The sequence below is a fragment of the Peromyscus maniculatus genome, chromosome 1 (genome assembly GCF_049852395.1).
Source record: "Peromyscus maniculatus bairdii isolate BWxNUB_F1_BW_parent chromosome 1, HU_Pman_BW_mat_3.1, whole genome shotgun sequence".
Taxonomy (NCBI): Eukaryota; Metazoa; Chordata; class Mammalia; order Rodentia; family Cricetidae; genus Peromyscus; species Peromyscus maniculatus.
This window is the reverse complement of record NC_134852.1, coordinates 89,387,241-89,401,304: the sequence shown is the minus strand read 5'-3', so window position 1 is coordinate 89,401,304 and position 14,064 is coordinate 89,387,241. Positions and strand designations below refer to the sequence as shown.

Genomic DNA, 14,064 nt, shown 5'->3' with positions numbered 1-14,064 from the left:
CAATGACAGTCAATCATGGAAGCCAGGGCAAGAACTCAACTTCAAGGCAAGAGCTTGAAGCAGAGACCATGGAGGAGGATGCTCACTGGCTTGCTCCTAAGCTCATATGCAGTTATTTTCCTTACAAAACCAGCTGCCGAGGGATGACATCACCCACAGTGGGTTGGACCTTCCAGCATCAATCAATAATTAAGAAAAATGCCACACAGACACACCCACAGGCCAATCTGATAGAAGTGATTCTTGAATTGTCCCCTTCTTCCTGGATGTGTCAAGTTGACAACCAGGACAACTATCACAGTAGTACTCTGCTCCCTGTCTCTTGTATGTACTAGATATCTTTAGTTTTGGTATCACACTCCCCTTCTGATGCTGAAAACCCCACCTTGGTATTGTATACTCTTTTTGCTGTATTAGTCTTTATAGAATAAGAATGGTGAGGTCTGTCCCAGAGGTCTTCCCTCTGGGTCACACTTGGGCTTACAATCCCTGTGGGGCAGAGTCACAGCATCTTGGTAGAGTTGCTCCCATGGGCCTACCACCTCATCCTGCACTGAGACTTAGTCGCTGTTGACCTGGTCCTGTGTGCATCTAAGGCTTCCATCTGTCAACTGCAGCCCTATCTTCCCCCAGAGCTTCTACTAAACCTTTGGTTGGTGACTAACCAAGTGCTACCTCTCCTCTGTCAGTGCAGCCTATTTCACCATTAAGACACAAGGACTCCAAAAGATAGCATCGGGGCATTGCCTGACTTCTAGAGTGTGTAGTGATTTACAAAGATAAAGCAATTGGGGTGGTGCCGTTCAGTTTACTATACCAGAGGGAGTTGTTCTTTAAAGGGAACTTTATGAACAGGGGTCTTCCAAGTCTTCCATCTCATAGCTTTGTTCCCTGCCATTAATATTGAGGGAAGCTTGCGGATGGATGATAAGCATGGGTTGAAGTCACTGGCCAGAGCCTGGGATATGGGGTTCTTCTTTGATATGAATCAAAATACTGAATGAAAAGGGCTTCAACAGTGTGCTTCGCCTTTATGTTTTAAAATAGACTGTATTCATTGTGGTCCAGAAGGATGTGGTAACAGGTTTCACCAGCTGGAAAAGATGGCTCTCTGTTCTCTGGTTGCTAAGAACTGATGTTGTATGGTTCTCAGGCCCTGAAGGATCCCACCTTGGCTGCCAGGAAGGATTTCCAGAGGGAGGCTGAGCTGCTCACTAACCTGCAGCATGAACATATTGTCAAGTTCTATGGGGTGTGTGGTGATGGGGACCCACTCATCATGGTCTTTGAATACATGAAGCATGGAGACCTTAACAAGTTCCTCAGGTAAGCAAGAATGAACATGTTTCCCCCTCCCTTAGTCCCACTGAGCCTTTGGGGTTTTCTATGTGGCCAGAAGTCATACTTGCTGGGAACTCAAGTCTGAGGATAGCAAATCGAAAGCACTGCCCTTCTCTTCCTTCTTTTCCATTCTGTCTGTTTGTCTGTCTCAATCAATCATCTATCTATCTATCTATCTATCTATCTATCTATCTATCTATCTATCTATCATTTATCTATCTATCTATCATCTATCTCAATCAATTATCTGACTATCTATCTATCTATCTATCTATCTATCTATCTATCTATCTATCTATCTATCTATCTATCTATCTATCTATCATCTATCTATCTATCTATCTCAATCATCTGTCTATCTATCTATCTATCTATCTATCTATCTATCTATCTATCTATCTATCTATCTATCTATCTATCTATCTATCTATCTACCTATCTATCTATCAATCTATCCATCTATCTATCTATCCTATGTTCTGAGATTCCAGGTGTGTATGCCTGTGACTAGTTTATGTGGACCTGAGGATGGGACCAGAGCTGTATGCATGCTAGACAAGTACTTTAATAACAGAGCTACACCTCTAGACTTAACCCTTTCATTCATATGTTGCCTCTTTTCCAGCTGGACTTAGGTTTTTTTAATCTACAGTGAGACACCTATACTTTTCTTCTTGGCTCCCAGATGGACTGAGAAGAAGAGTAAGGCCTGGGATATATCCTGTGAGGATCCCAGGTTGAGACACACAGCCCTGGTTTTAGGGCTACCTGCTCTCTTACCCCAATGTGGCAAATTTCTTAAGTGTCTCACTTGCTAAGTGAGATTAGTATGTTATAGCCTTAAGCCAGCCCCCTCCCCCTACCCAGATACTTTTTAATGATGAATGTGAAGTTATCAAATTATAAACTCATCAGAAAGCAGAGGTGATTGATAAAGAAAGGACATTTTGTATTTAGGTAAATTCTACTTGTCAGCATTCAGACTTTGAGAAAGGAAAGGGAAGAGTCAGACTTGACAGGAGTCTTCAGATAGCTCCTTATGAGTCAGGTTTCCAAATAACTGCCCTAGAGATACTGAGAAAACCCACTAGATTCTCTAAGTCTCTGGAACTTAATTTCATAATGAAATTGATTCCTGGAGAACTCAGCCCTTAGCATAAGAGAGATGGGGGCTTATCTTAATTATAAATGGATAAAGTTATAGCTGCTTCATGGAGTTGGTGTTAGAAGCATTGTGTGGCAATGTGTATATAATGCCTGGATGCACTTTACAGGCAGCTAGGTACTGAACCAATGGTGGCTATTGTAAAAGTCGCTACTACTATCATTACATTGTAAGAGCTACAAATCAAGAGTTTCTGGATGCTACCTTGTTTCAGTATGCAGAGTCTTCCTCACCTTGTACTTCCACTCTTCTGCCCCATTTCACATCACATCCTATTTTCCAGAGGTACAGCTGATTTTCCAGTCCGAAGTGCAACCAGAAGGGCCCAACAAAGCTATCAGCTCCTGTGTATCTCTTTATACCAAGGAAAGATGAGGAATACAAAACAGAGGAGAGAGAAAGGGGGGAGAATCAGGAGTAATGACTAGGGCAGGAGAAACACAAAATTATAAGAAAAGAAAACACAAAACAAAAGAAATAGTGTCTTATCATTGTGGTGGACTACTTGACAAGAGGCCACTTAAGGGCAGGGGGATTGATTTTGACTCAGGTTTGAAGGGATGCAGTTCATCACAGCAGAAGACATGGTGCTGGCACATGAGGTCATTTCATATCTGCAATTGGGAGTAAGAGAGCTTGGACCAGAAAGAGCTTGGGTTATAAGCTGTGTGATACCCCCACACCAGTTTTGCTTCTCAAGGGTTCCTCACTTCCTAGAAAACCAAATATTCAGAAACACAGTCTCTGAAAGCATTCTGTATTTGAGCAGTAACAGATACCCATGGCAAGAAACTGTGTGCTCCGAATCACTCACCTCTTGATTCTCCATGGCAGGAATGTAGGAAGAAATTTAGTGATACTCTTGTGTCTGTCTTTGGAATCTCTTCCTGAAGACAGCATGGGGAGTCTATTCAAGTTAAGGTCAACAGTCTCTCCAGGTATTTTTGTGGCAACTACTACCCAGAATCCCAGGGGATGCCCAGATTCTCACCTGTCTTCCTAGGTTCTGTTAGTCAAGGCCAAGCTTTTCCAAAGCTCTAGGTTGAAAGCCTGGATCACACCAACCGTTGCTAGGAGCTGGCTTACAGGCTGCTCTCCCAAATGCCCCCCCCCCCTTGAGCCCTGGAGTCAGTTCTGCCTGCTCGCATGTTTCCTGGTTGGTGGAGTTTGGGACTGGCAGGAGTGTATCCTGGTATACCAGAGTGGGAACCAGCTTCTTGATGAATCCCCAGCCAGCTGATGCAGCTGCTTTCCTAAGGAGGGAGGGGGCAAAGCCCACCGAAGACGATAAACAGAGTGTGTTTCTATTTAATGGCGCTTTTCAGTGGAAATTGGAGAAGCAGTAAAGCAGGCTGGGGCCTCGCTGTACACCAGAGCTCGTTGGTGCTCCACTTCATAAATAAGGGCCCTGGGTGTGGTTATGGCTCATTGGCTTTCTGCAGGAAAGAGTGAACACTAAAAGTGACCGATCTGACAGGGCAGGGTGTTATCATAACACCAGACAGGCTTGAATTTAGCATGGAGGGAGTGTTGGGCTCCCAAAGAGTCAGAGGTTTGCTTCACTCTGCCTTGCTTTTGGTGTTGCGAAGTGGTTAGGAGTATGGAGCAAGCCCCCTTGCAGCTAGGGGCTGCGGACTGACAGGCAGTCCTGGGAGCATCCGCACTGGGAGCTTATCAGAAATGCAAATGAAGGGACACTGCATAGCCAATCAGAAATCAAAGGGGTGAGGCCTTAAGATCTCTTTAAAATCCTTCTTGATGCCCCTTTTGGGAGCTGCTGCAGGACTCTCCCTTAGAGTCACAGATAATAATTCCAAGGATGTCTCTTGACTACCATATAGTTATTCTGAAATATCTAGGACTTTGGTTGAGCTTTCTAATCATTTTGTGCCTCAACTTAAGAAAATCAGGGTAGAAGGATTAAATGAATGATTTTAAAACTATCAGAGTAGCGCTTGGCCTATACACATAGTAAGGGTTAGTGGTAACTTTATTAATTACTCTATAGTGAGTACCTAGCACCTGGGAAGAACCTATGTGGTAGTTAGTGAAAGAGAAGGTTTGTCCCCTGTTAGGTTTGAGTACATTTGTGTTATATTAGTGGGGATTTTGTAGTTTCGCCCATAGACATACTCACTTGATATAATTTGGGAAGATAGAGACAGGCACAGTTAGCCAGGAAAGGGGGTTTCCTTCATTTCTGCAGGATGTTCCAGAGCACTGAAGACCACCAAGACTTTGCCTTTGATCTGTTGAGTTCTCTCTGCTCCATCTTCTTCCCCCCCTCCTTGTAGGGCTCATGGGCCAGATGCGATGATCCTCGTGGATGGGCAGCCACGCCAGGCCAAGGGGGAGCTAGGGCTCTCTCAGATGCTCCACATCGCCAGTCAAATAGCCTCGGGCATGGTGTACTTGGCCTCCCAGCACTTTGTGCACCGGGACCTGGCCACCAGGAATTGCCTGGTTGGAGCCAACTTACTGGTGAAGATTGGCGATTTCGGCATGTCCAGAGATGTCTACAGTACTGATTACTACAGGGTAAGTTGACTTTCCCAGCTGCAGGACTCAGTTGCCGAGCTAATGCCTTGCTTACATGTCTGTCATTGTCCATTAACCCTGTCACTATGGTGCACATGTATGCACACGCATGCTCACATATGCACTCAACAATTATCTTTCAGCCACTCCTGCATCTTGGCATATCAGCTTATTATTATCATGGCAGGCCATTCCTCCTTCCTCTTTGACATTAGGCAGGACTCTGTCTATACATTGCAATAACCTGCACATTATGTTCTTACTGAATCACTGTTCATTCTTTGTGTAAACAGAGTTGAATACCTATAGCTATTTGTTCAAATGCACACCCAGACAGTCTAACTTGGTGCTACATCAATAGTCCATCCTATCCCCTAATGTAGCCTCACTCACAACATGTTTTATTCTTGAAATTATCTCATGATTATGTGAGGGTGATCTCGTTTCCAAGGATAGATCTTTCTGGAAAGTGGAACCCAAAGTAAACTAGAAGTGGCCAGTATACTACTAAACTTAATCTTACTGGCTTTGGGAAATGAGAAAATAAAGCATCTTGTTAATTTCTGGCTTTGGACAAAGCATGACCCTACAGAAAGGCTGATTGTGAGGAGGTTCCATTTGCATACAGTTACCTATCTCCTGCTCCAAGATCTTATTTTACTTTGTGGGGAATCTCCTCATAATAGAACACTGACTTTTTCTATGTTCTTATGGCAAGGCTAAAGGTGAGTGGCCATGAATGTCACTTTTCTTAGAAAGAGAAACATGGGTACAACTTGATGCCCACAGATGGGGTCATGTCTGCTAACCAATTGGTACACACCTCTTTCTGCAATAAGGAAGATTTATGTTGCCCATAGTGGCACTCCACCTGGGATCTCCGGAAATGGGAGGTTGAAGCAGGTGGATCTAGCGTTTAAGGCCAGTCTACACAGAGATACCTTGTCTCAGAAAAAAAAAAAAGGAAAAAAAATTAAAATATGGAATACTTGCTTCGTCACTTTGACTAAGGCAGGAGTTTAGATTTGTGGTCTAGGAGACAGAAGGACAATATTGTGGAGCAGAGAATGTCTTCATCTGTGACACTTGAACAACATATACCATAAGCCATGGAGCCTATGATAATATAAGAATATTTCTCCAAGTTCCAGAGGCTCAGGCAGCTTCCATGTCTAGTGAAGGCTGGCTCCATGGTTCATAAATGGTCTTCTTGTGTTATCTCATGGTAGATAAGGCAAAGGAACTCCCTAAGGTCTCTTCTGTGAGATCACAAAATCTAATGAAGGCTAATGGTCTAATGACCTCTAAAAAAATTCTCCTTCCAGTCCTAAGGGCATTTTACTGCTAAGAATCAAATGTTTGTTTGATCTTGGGGACAAAGAAAACATAAACTTTCAATTTGTAGCAGGAGCATGGAAGCCAATTGTTTAGTCATGATAACAAACAAGTAATCACATTGTGAAGTCTGACGATCCTGTTGCCTGAGCTTGGTAAACCAGGAGGGTGGCATTCTGGGCTGGCAAGGACATACTTGTTAGATTTATTTGGATGCTCCTGGTGATGTTGTGGCTCATGATTGATCACTCAGGTATCGGTACCGATTTCTCAAGGAACTTCACTTTAGTAACAGTGCAAAAGAAAGTGGAATGTTTTAGAAATGCCATTTATGACTGCAGAGTGGCTTACATGGTTCAACGAAAGGATGGCAAATGATGTACTACCATGAGCACACAGGAGGCTAAATAAACCAGAGCTGGTTAAAGCAGAGTATCCCCAGCAAACTGGCCAACTTTAGCCACCCACACTACCAAGCATCCCAGACACAGGAAGGGGAGCATGGTGTAGCACACCCACAGGCTGATGGTCAGAGAAGACCTATCAGGATGTACCAAAGCACAGTCTTTAGCATCTAGACCCTTCTCCCCACCAGGCATATCCAAAGCCTGGATGTGGTTACTAAGCAAGTCATGGGTCATAGAGCCTAGCTGAAGTCATTTAATTGCCTTCCACTCGACATAGGAGGGCTTTCTGTCTCGCCTGGCTAACCTCAGATCTATAGTGGTGCTGATGAAAGAAAGGGATGGCTTACTGTGTTTTGTTTGTCTGTTTCTGTGCAGGGGAGATAGTTGGTCATAATTTCCTGGTCTCTCTGGACTCTATCAGGCCTTAGAAAACCATATCAGACCAGAATATACAAGCTGAGCTTTGAAACTGGCTTCCTGGATTGCTCTTAATATTTCTTCTTTGGTTTAAAGGTTAATACACACACACACACACACACACACACACACACACACACACACACACACACACACAAAGAAGCACTATCCAAATGGTATGCTTCAGCTTTGTTTTCACAGCCCTTAGCTTCCGTCTACTCTTGGCAAAGTATCCAGGAGTAAACCCATCTCATTTCTTTGAGTGTGAGGGCAGATTTAAGGAAGTGAGGTCAATGGGAATTGTCCAAAGTCCAGATATCTTGAGTTCTCTCTTCGTGAGGTCTAAGTCAGGTTGTTAGCTGAGGCTTAGACACTTGAAAATGTATGTCTTTGGTTCCAAAGAAGTATGAATTAAGGAAGGATAGCTAGTTGAGAGAAAGGTCAGCACTGCTGGTGGACTGTATCTACAGTGGCCACACTCAAAGATCAGATTGGATCACCTCTCTATACTTGTTAACTCACCATGCTTGATGTATGCTTACACCCCCCGACCCCAAATCTTTTGAAAAAATGAAAGGCAGAAGTACATATGCCTGAGGTCACACACACACACAAATGTCCCTAAAGTCTCAGCCCCTTTGGAAGACATTGATGTTACTAAAGAATTCTTGGATTTGGAGCTAATGTCCGCTCTGTTCACTCTCTAATGTTTAGTCACCATCAGCACCATGTGCTCACTGCCTCCCTTCAATTTTCTTTTTTGAAAATTAGGACAAAAATATTTACTCAGCGGAGGTATGTTTATGTTAAGCAAGTTAGCTTGTGCAAAGAGCCTGTAATGCAACACTTTCTAGACAAACTATTGCCTTCACGGCCTCCTCGGCACTCCTCACACCCAAAACAAGAATGCTGTGGAGATAGTCTCATTCCCAGATGAGATTCTTGGATCAGAAGGAGGAACTCCTGACCACTGGAAAATAAACTAGACTCATAGAGCTGCCCCAAAGGAGTAGGGTTAAGACAATCACCTCAAGGAAAATTCCTTCCTGAGGTTTCAACTTCCACAGAAATAGTGGGTCATCTGCGCTGCCCTTCTTCTGGCCAGCGTTTATATGCCCTTGCTTCCAAATCATAGAGCTATGCCTACGTTTGAGAGATTTATGTAAGACCTTTTTGTTCAGTATACACTGGCTAAGGCCCCAAGGAATGTGGTGATTTATCAGACAGACAGAACACCATGAAGGATGCTCTCTGTTAACCCAGGTCAAATTTGTGCCGCTCTACTATCCTTGATTACTAGGACTAAGAACTTGCTGACTACTCACCTTGGTGACTAATGCAGATAAACACAGATTGTGTGTGTGTGTGTGTGTGTGTGTGTGTGTGTGTGTGTGTGTGTGTGTGCATGCACATGTGCATTCATGAACATGCCTGTGTGAATGTATGTAGGCATCTGTCAGCCTGGGTTTGCTTGCTCTGTGAGGACTCTGGAGTGTACACAGGAGGTCAGGAGGAGAGGCAGAGATAAAGTCCTTCTTATATTTTTCCCTTTTCATTTTTAATTTCTTGAAACAAAGAGGCGCCATCTGGCTCATACATAAGTGGTATGCAAATGATTTACAAAGGTGAACTGCCAAATTTCCTGTTACACATTTAGATTGAAAAAACAAACATGCCCGCATCAAAGCAGTGGAGCAATTTCTTCTCTTCTTACAACGGGCTGGATGGCAGCCACCTTTTCCTCCCGTGGCTCATTGATGCTTCCAAGAGTGCCTGTAAATGGGCTTTGACAAAGGCTAGTTTGCAGATACCATGATTCCTTTCTTAGATCTTCAGAGAACTCAGAGAGATTGGTGATCAGATGTCGAGTTCAATAAAATCTCAGACATCCTGAAGAGAAGTAGGCTGAGACTCTAGAGCAGACATGTTTTCAGGTTTATTTACTGGGGAAGGGGGCAGTTTACTGAGATCTGGAAGGGATAAGAGTGGAGGGGATAGATGCTATGATCCAGAGAGAGCCCAAAGTAGAGTTGTTCTGTTGTTCCCTGTGCTTAGCTTCATACCTGGTATTCTGTAGAGTTAACAAAATTATCAGTGAAGGACCAGTGTGTGTTCAAGGTTAAGCAGGAAATGGATTAGACCAGACCAGGAGCCCACAGGCATTCACATACCTACTACCACTGTGAAGCGATCCTTTGGCGATCATGATCAAGCATTTTCTAAACATGTAGATGTAGCATCTGGGAAGAATGTCCTGAGGAGGCAGGAGAGTTGTGATCTGGATTGTCTGAGTCTGGGATGTGTACTTTAGGTTAGAAGTGGGGTTCTAATCATAAGGTAGGTCTGATAGCTGGTAATATGACAGGAGATTCCAAACTAAGAGTTCTGGGACCAAGTTCTCAGCAACTCTTGGGCATGTTAAGAACAGTAATCCATAGAACATGACAATAATTTAGGGCAAGATGATCTGGTAGCAGAATAGTTCACTCTACAGGAGTCACAGTACTCCTGACAATGCTGAAAAATGGTAGGCTCTCTGTTTGAATCTCTGCCCCTAAAATACCTGTATCTGACCTTGGGTAAGTTATTCATCCTTTTTGTGTTTCCAATTGTAAAATTGGGCTAATGGACCCCAATGTCTGCATTTACTATAAAGATTATGAGTTAATATATTAATATATAAATACTTAGTATATATAATATATGTCTTAGGATGATAAAACAGCTTAATAAATATTAATTACTGTTACTATTGTTAGAGCTAAAGTACAAATGCCTTCTTTATTCTGAACAAAGAACTTAACAAAGGTCTTATCTACCGTAGGTGGATCACTGTAACAAATAGGTGGGAAACACACAACAACCCAACACAAACAGAAGCTCATTTCCAGGTCATATAGTAGTATTTACAGGTGCATTTTCTGGAGGCATAGCACTCCACCACACTGCCTTGCAGGCTGGAGATCTGTACTTTGTCTTAGTTTCCCTAAGCACTTGTGCCCTTTGTACGCAGCTGGAATGCAAGAGTAATGCTGTTAATGAACATGGACTAGCCATGAGGTCATCACTTCCCCTCTTAATGGAAGCAAGTCCTATGACACCAAGATTTGTAAGGGAAGTTGAGAAATAGAGTATAGCAGTATTTCACAAGGAAAAGAAGTTTCTGGTGGGTAGCTGACCATCTCAAGGGGGAAGAAAAGCCTATATCTCTTCTAGCATTTTATTCCAACAACATATCTCATGTCTGATGATATACAAGGAAAGAGAGAAGAAGAAGACATCCTTACTTCTGTTATTCTTCTTACTCTGAATGCAAACTATTTATGCCTTGTGGAATTTCAAAGCCAGGGTGGAGGTTGGCCCACCTGTCACAGAGGTGCTTTGAGTCACTACCATGGAGAGCAGAAGGGTAAACTCACAATGAACCACATCCAACGGAACAGGCAGGAAAGGGAAGGATGTTTGACATCAGTAGGACCCTCAGTTTAAAAAAAAAAAAGTCCACCTAGGGCTGGAGAGATGGCTCAGCAGTTAAAAGCACCGGGTTTTCATCCAGAGGACCCAGGTTCAATTTCCAGCATCCACATGGCTGCTCACATGGTCTATAACTTCAGTTTTGGGGATCTGATGCCTTCTCCTGGCTTCCCCCAGCAGCATGCACACAAGTGATGCACAGACATACTTGCAGGCAAAGCACTATATAAAATTAAGGTAAAAATAATGTTTAAAAAAACACATGTAGGAAATAAATGGAGAAGAAAAACTGATGACAGAAGCTTGGTTTAAAAATCCATGGCAAGCCGGGCGTTGGTGGCGCACGCCTTTAATCCCAGCACTCGGGAGGCAGAGCCAGGCGGATCTCTGTGAGTTCGAGGCCAGCCTGGGCTACCAAGTGAGCTCCAGGAAAGGCACAAAGCTACACAGAGAAACCCTGTCTCGAAAAACCAAAAAAAAAAAAAATAAATAAAAAAAATAAAAATCCATGGCAGTGTGGAGGGGGGTGTAGAAAGGAGGTGGAGAGAGGGAACAGGAGAAGAGGGAGGGGAAACAGTGGATGGTATGTAAAATAAATTTTAAATAATTAAACAAAAATCAAATAAATTCATGGCAGCTGAGGAAGAAGCCACAACATGCTTCAAATTCTAACTGATCTCCACTCCCCAACCACCACGAACTGCCTAGTGTGGGCATAGGTCCTTGGCAAAGCCCAGGGAGACTCACCGGTTGAGGGCTCACACATGGGTTTGAGAGATTCTACAACATGCTGAAATTATAAGAGTGACTCTCATTTGGTTGTTTCATTTGATTTTCATCTTTTGAAAGCTTAGAGCTTTCCAGAGAATCCTAAGGAAGTTTCTGACCCACTGACTACTGTAGCGAGTTTCTGAAGAGAAAACAGGGGTCCAGGACTGCTCCATCTTGAAGGCTGGGCCAGGTAGCTAAGCTGTTATTGTAATTGGGACCTGAGGCTAGAGAAGGGTCTGGCTTGACCTGAATGTGCTTTCCAGTTTTATAAGCAATGGGAATGATGGTGGAATAGCAAGTCCCCTGAGGCTGTAGCTCAGGGTTCTCCGTGTTTTGACGACCTGTTTCTTATCCTTAACTGAAAAGACCATTTGATGAAAGTCGACCAGTTAACAGGGTCCCTATGAGAGTGTGCAGTCTATGACATGGCTTGTCATTTACTTTTACCTTTAAAACCCAGTGGTGGTAGTTAAAGTCAACTGACTTTCATAATCACAGGATGACATCATGTTCCCTGCTCAGTTTTGGTGTTTTGGGAAGCCCATATACCCTTCTCTACTGCCCAGATCATGCATTCTGAAGCCACCGAAGAGGAGGAGCCAGGATGAGGACCCTTCTAATGTGTGCTTGAGTCACAAGCTGTTGTTCTTGGTGGTCTCACTGGGCAGCCATAATGGGCTTCCTCATATGGGTTCTCAGATCAGGCATCTCATCCCTACTCAGCAACCTGGGTAGACTAAAGACCTTGTCCATTAGAGGCAGAAATTTTGTTTTCTAGTTTACTCTCTGATGGGAGCTGGTCCTCATCAGAATGAGCAGTCTTCATGCTTGGTCTTAACAAATTAGACAAGTTGTTCCTCCAGAGGTAGAAATAAGGCTAGGAGCTGCTGAGTTTGGACCATTACTCAGTCCATGCCACTTTAGTTGGAAACCTACCATAGAGTGAGGGAATCACTCTTCCTCACCTGGTATATTGAGTGGGAGTAAGAATACCTGATGTCCAGATAGTAGGGAAGTATTAACAACTGTGCAGGCAGGTGTTTGAGGGATGCTGGATTCATTTGAAGGGATTTGTCACTGTGGTTTTAGGCACTGGGTTCTTCTGGGTAGACTCAGGAAACCAAGGAGATTAAAAAAAAAAAACTGTCAGAAGATGAGCCCCTCATGAGTCTTTCTAGTGACCAACCCCTGTTGCTGAGCCTGATTATTCCTTGGCTGCTTTGAATCCATTCTGTTCCTATTTATACAGAATAAAAACAATGAGGATTTGTGTCCCATTCTGTATCATTTTATTAGCAGTGATTTTAGACCCACAGAAAAGTCACAAAGGTGGTAGAGTTCTCTTTTGCCCTTCATCTAGTTTTCCCAAGTGGTGTTGGGCTGCAGAACCACGGCACCTTTGTCAAAATAAGAATTAATAGTGACATTCATTATTTATTAAACTTCTGACTGGATTCTCTCAGTTCTCTATTATTATTCTTGTAGTCCCAGGAGCCCGAGATACCATATTGTATACCACCGATTCTTAGTCGTACTGTTGCTGTACCTTTATGGGGGCTGAAAGTCTAGGAAACAGGTTATGAGATGCTCTTTTGCAACACCAAGGTGCAGAGTTACTGAGAAACCCTGTGTTGAGAGTAACTACATTGTGACTCCAGGTACAGAAAGATGTCCTTTGGGACTGTTCAGTCCTGGCCATCCCAGAGGCCACATGTGGACAAGACCAGAGTTAATTTTCTCTGGCAAGGTTTGGAATAGAAGGCTAAGGGACAGCAAGGGATCTAGATAGACTCCCAGTGCCTGGGTTACCCTCTCCCTGCATCTGTTCATTTCTTCAGCTCTTTTATCTGGTGTTTAGGGTTCATTAGAAGCCGTGGCACAGAGTGGACATCTCCGCAGGCAGGTGCTGTGATATACTTATTTCAAGTGAATTTAGAGAAGCAACTTAAATGTTAATGCCTATTAATCTGCACAAAGCTGCCAAGAGAAAGGAACACAAAGGAAAGGATCGGTAGCTAATTATAGTAGGCATTACAACCGTACTTCCTTGATTAAAGCCAGTGGTTCTGCACACTCATTATCTACAAAATAACAGACATTTTGGAATATAGACATCTACTGAGGGATGAAGGTGTTATTTAGGACACTTTAGTATCAATGCCTATGGTGTGTCTTTTGAGATATCTCATCTACCTGTCAAATCTGGAGTTTGGTTTGTGGTCCTATACTTCTTTTTTGTCTTTTGTCTTCTGTGGGGGTACATTCTTCATAGAATGGTAAGAGTGAGGAAGCTGAGTTCCTGTCCATTAGGAGGGAGGTGCAGCCAAAAGGAGAGGAAAAGGCCAGATACTTCATCCTCTGCTATTGCTTTGACTCCCAGACCAAACATGTTCATTTTCCCAGCCCCCTTTCCTCTTCCTGGTGAAATTAGAAAACTACTTTAATTTTGGAAAAGGGCCTTTTTCTATAACTACCTAGATCTGGTTTCGTGACTGAGGTTTAACTTGGAGTGTGCTCTGTTCTTCAGGATATCTAAGATAGTCAGCTAGTAGGCAAGAGGACTGGATACATGAGAAGGATTCCTGTATGTTTTCCAGGAATTGGGATTACCTCAAT

General features: G+C 43.3%; 1 protein-coding gene across 5 annotated transcripts in view; it reads left to right on the top strand.

The window, feature by feature from the left end:
* Ntrk3 (neurotrophic receptor tyrosine kinase 3) overlaps positions 1 to 14,064 on the top strand; it is a 366,758-nt gene that overhangs the window by 308,745 nt on the left and 43,949 nt on the right. For all 5 annotated transcript variants that reach the window (XM_006970042.4, XM_006970041.4, XM_042278302.2 and 2 more), the window contains 2 exons: positions 1,154 to 1,326; positions 4,801 to 5,044. In XM_006970042.4, the coding sequence (XP_006970104.1) occupies positions 1,154 to 1,326; positions 4,801 to 5,044 (417 nt within the window). The remainder of the gene's footprint in view (positions 1 to 1,153; positions 1,327 to 4,800; positions 5,045 to 14,064) is intronic.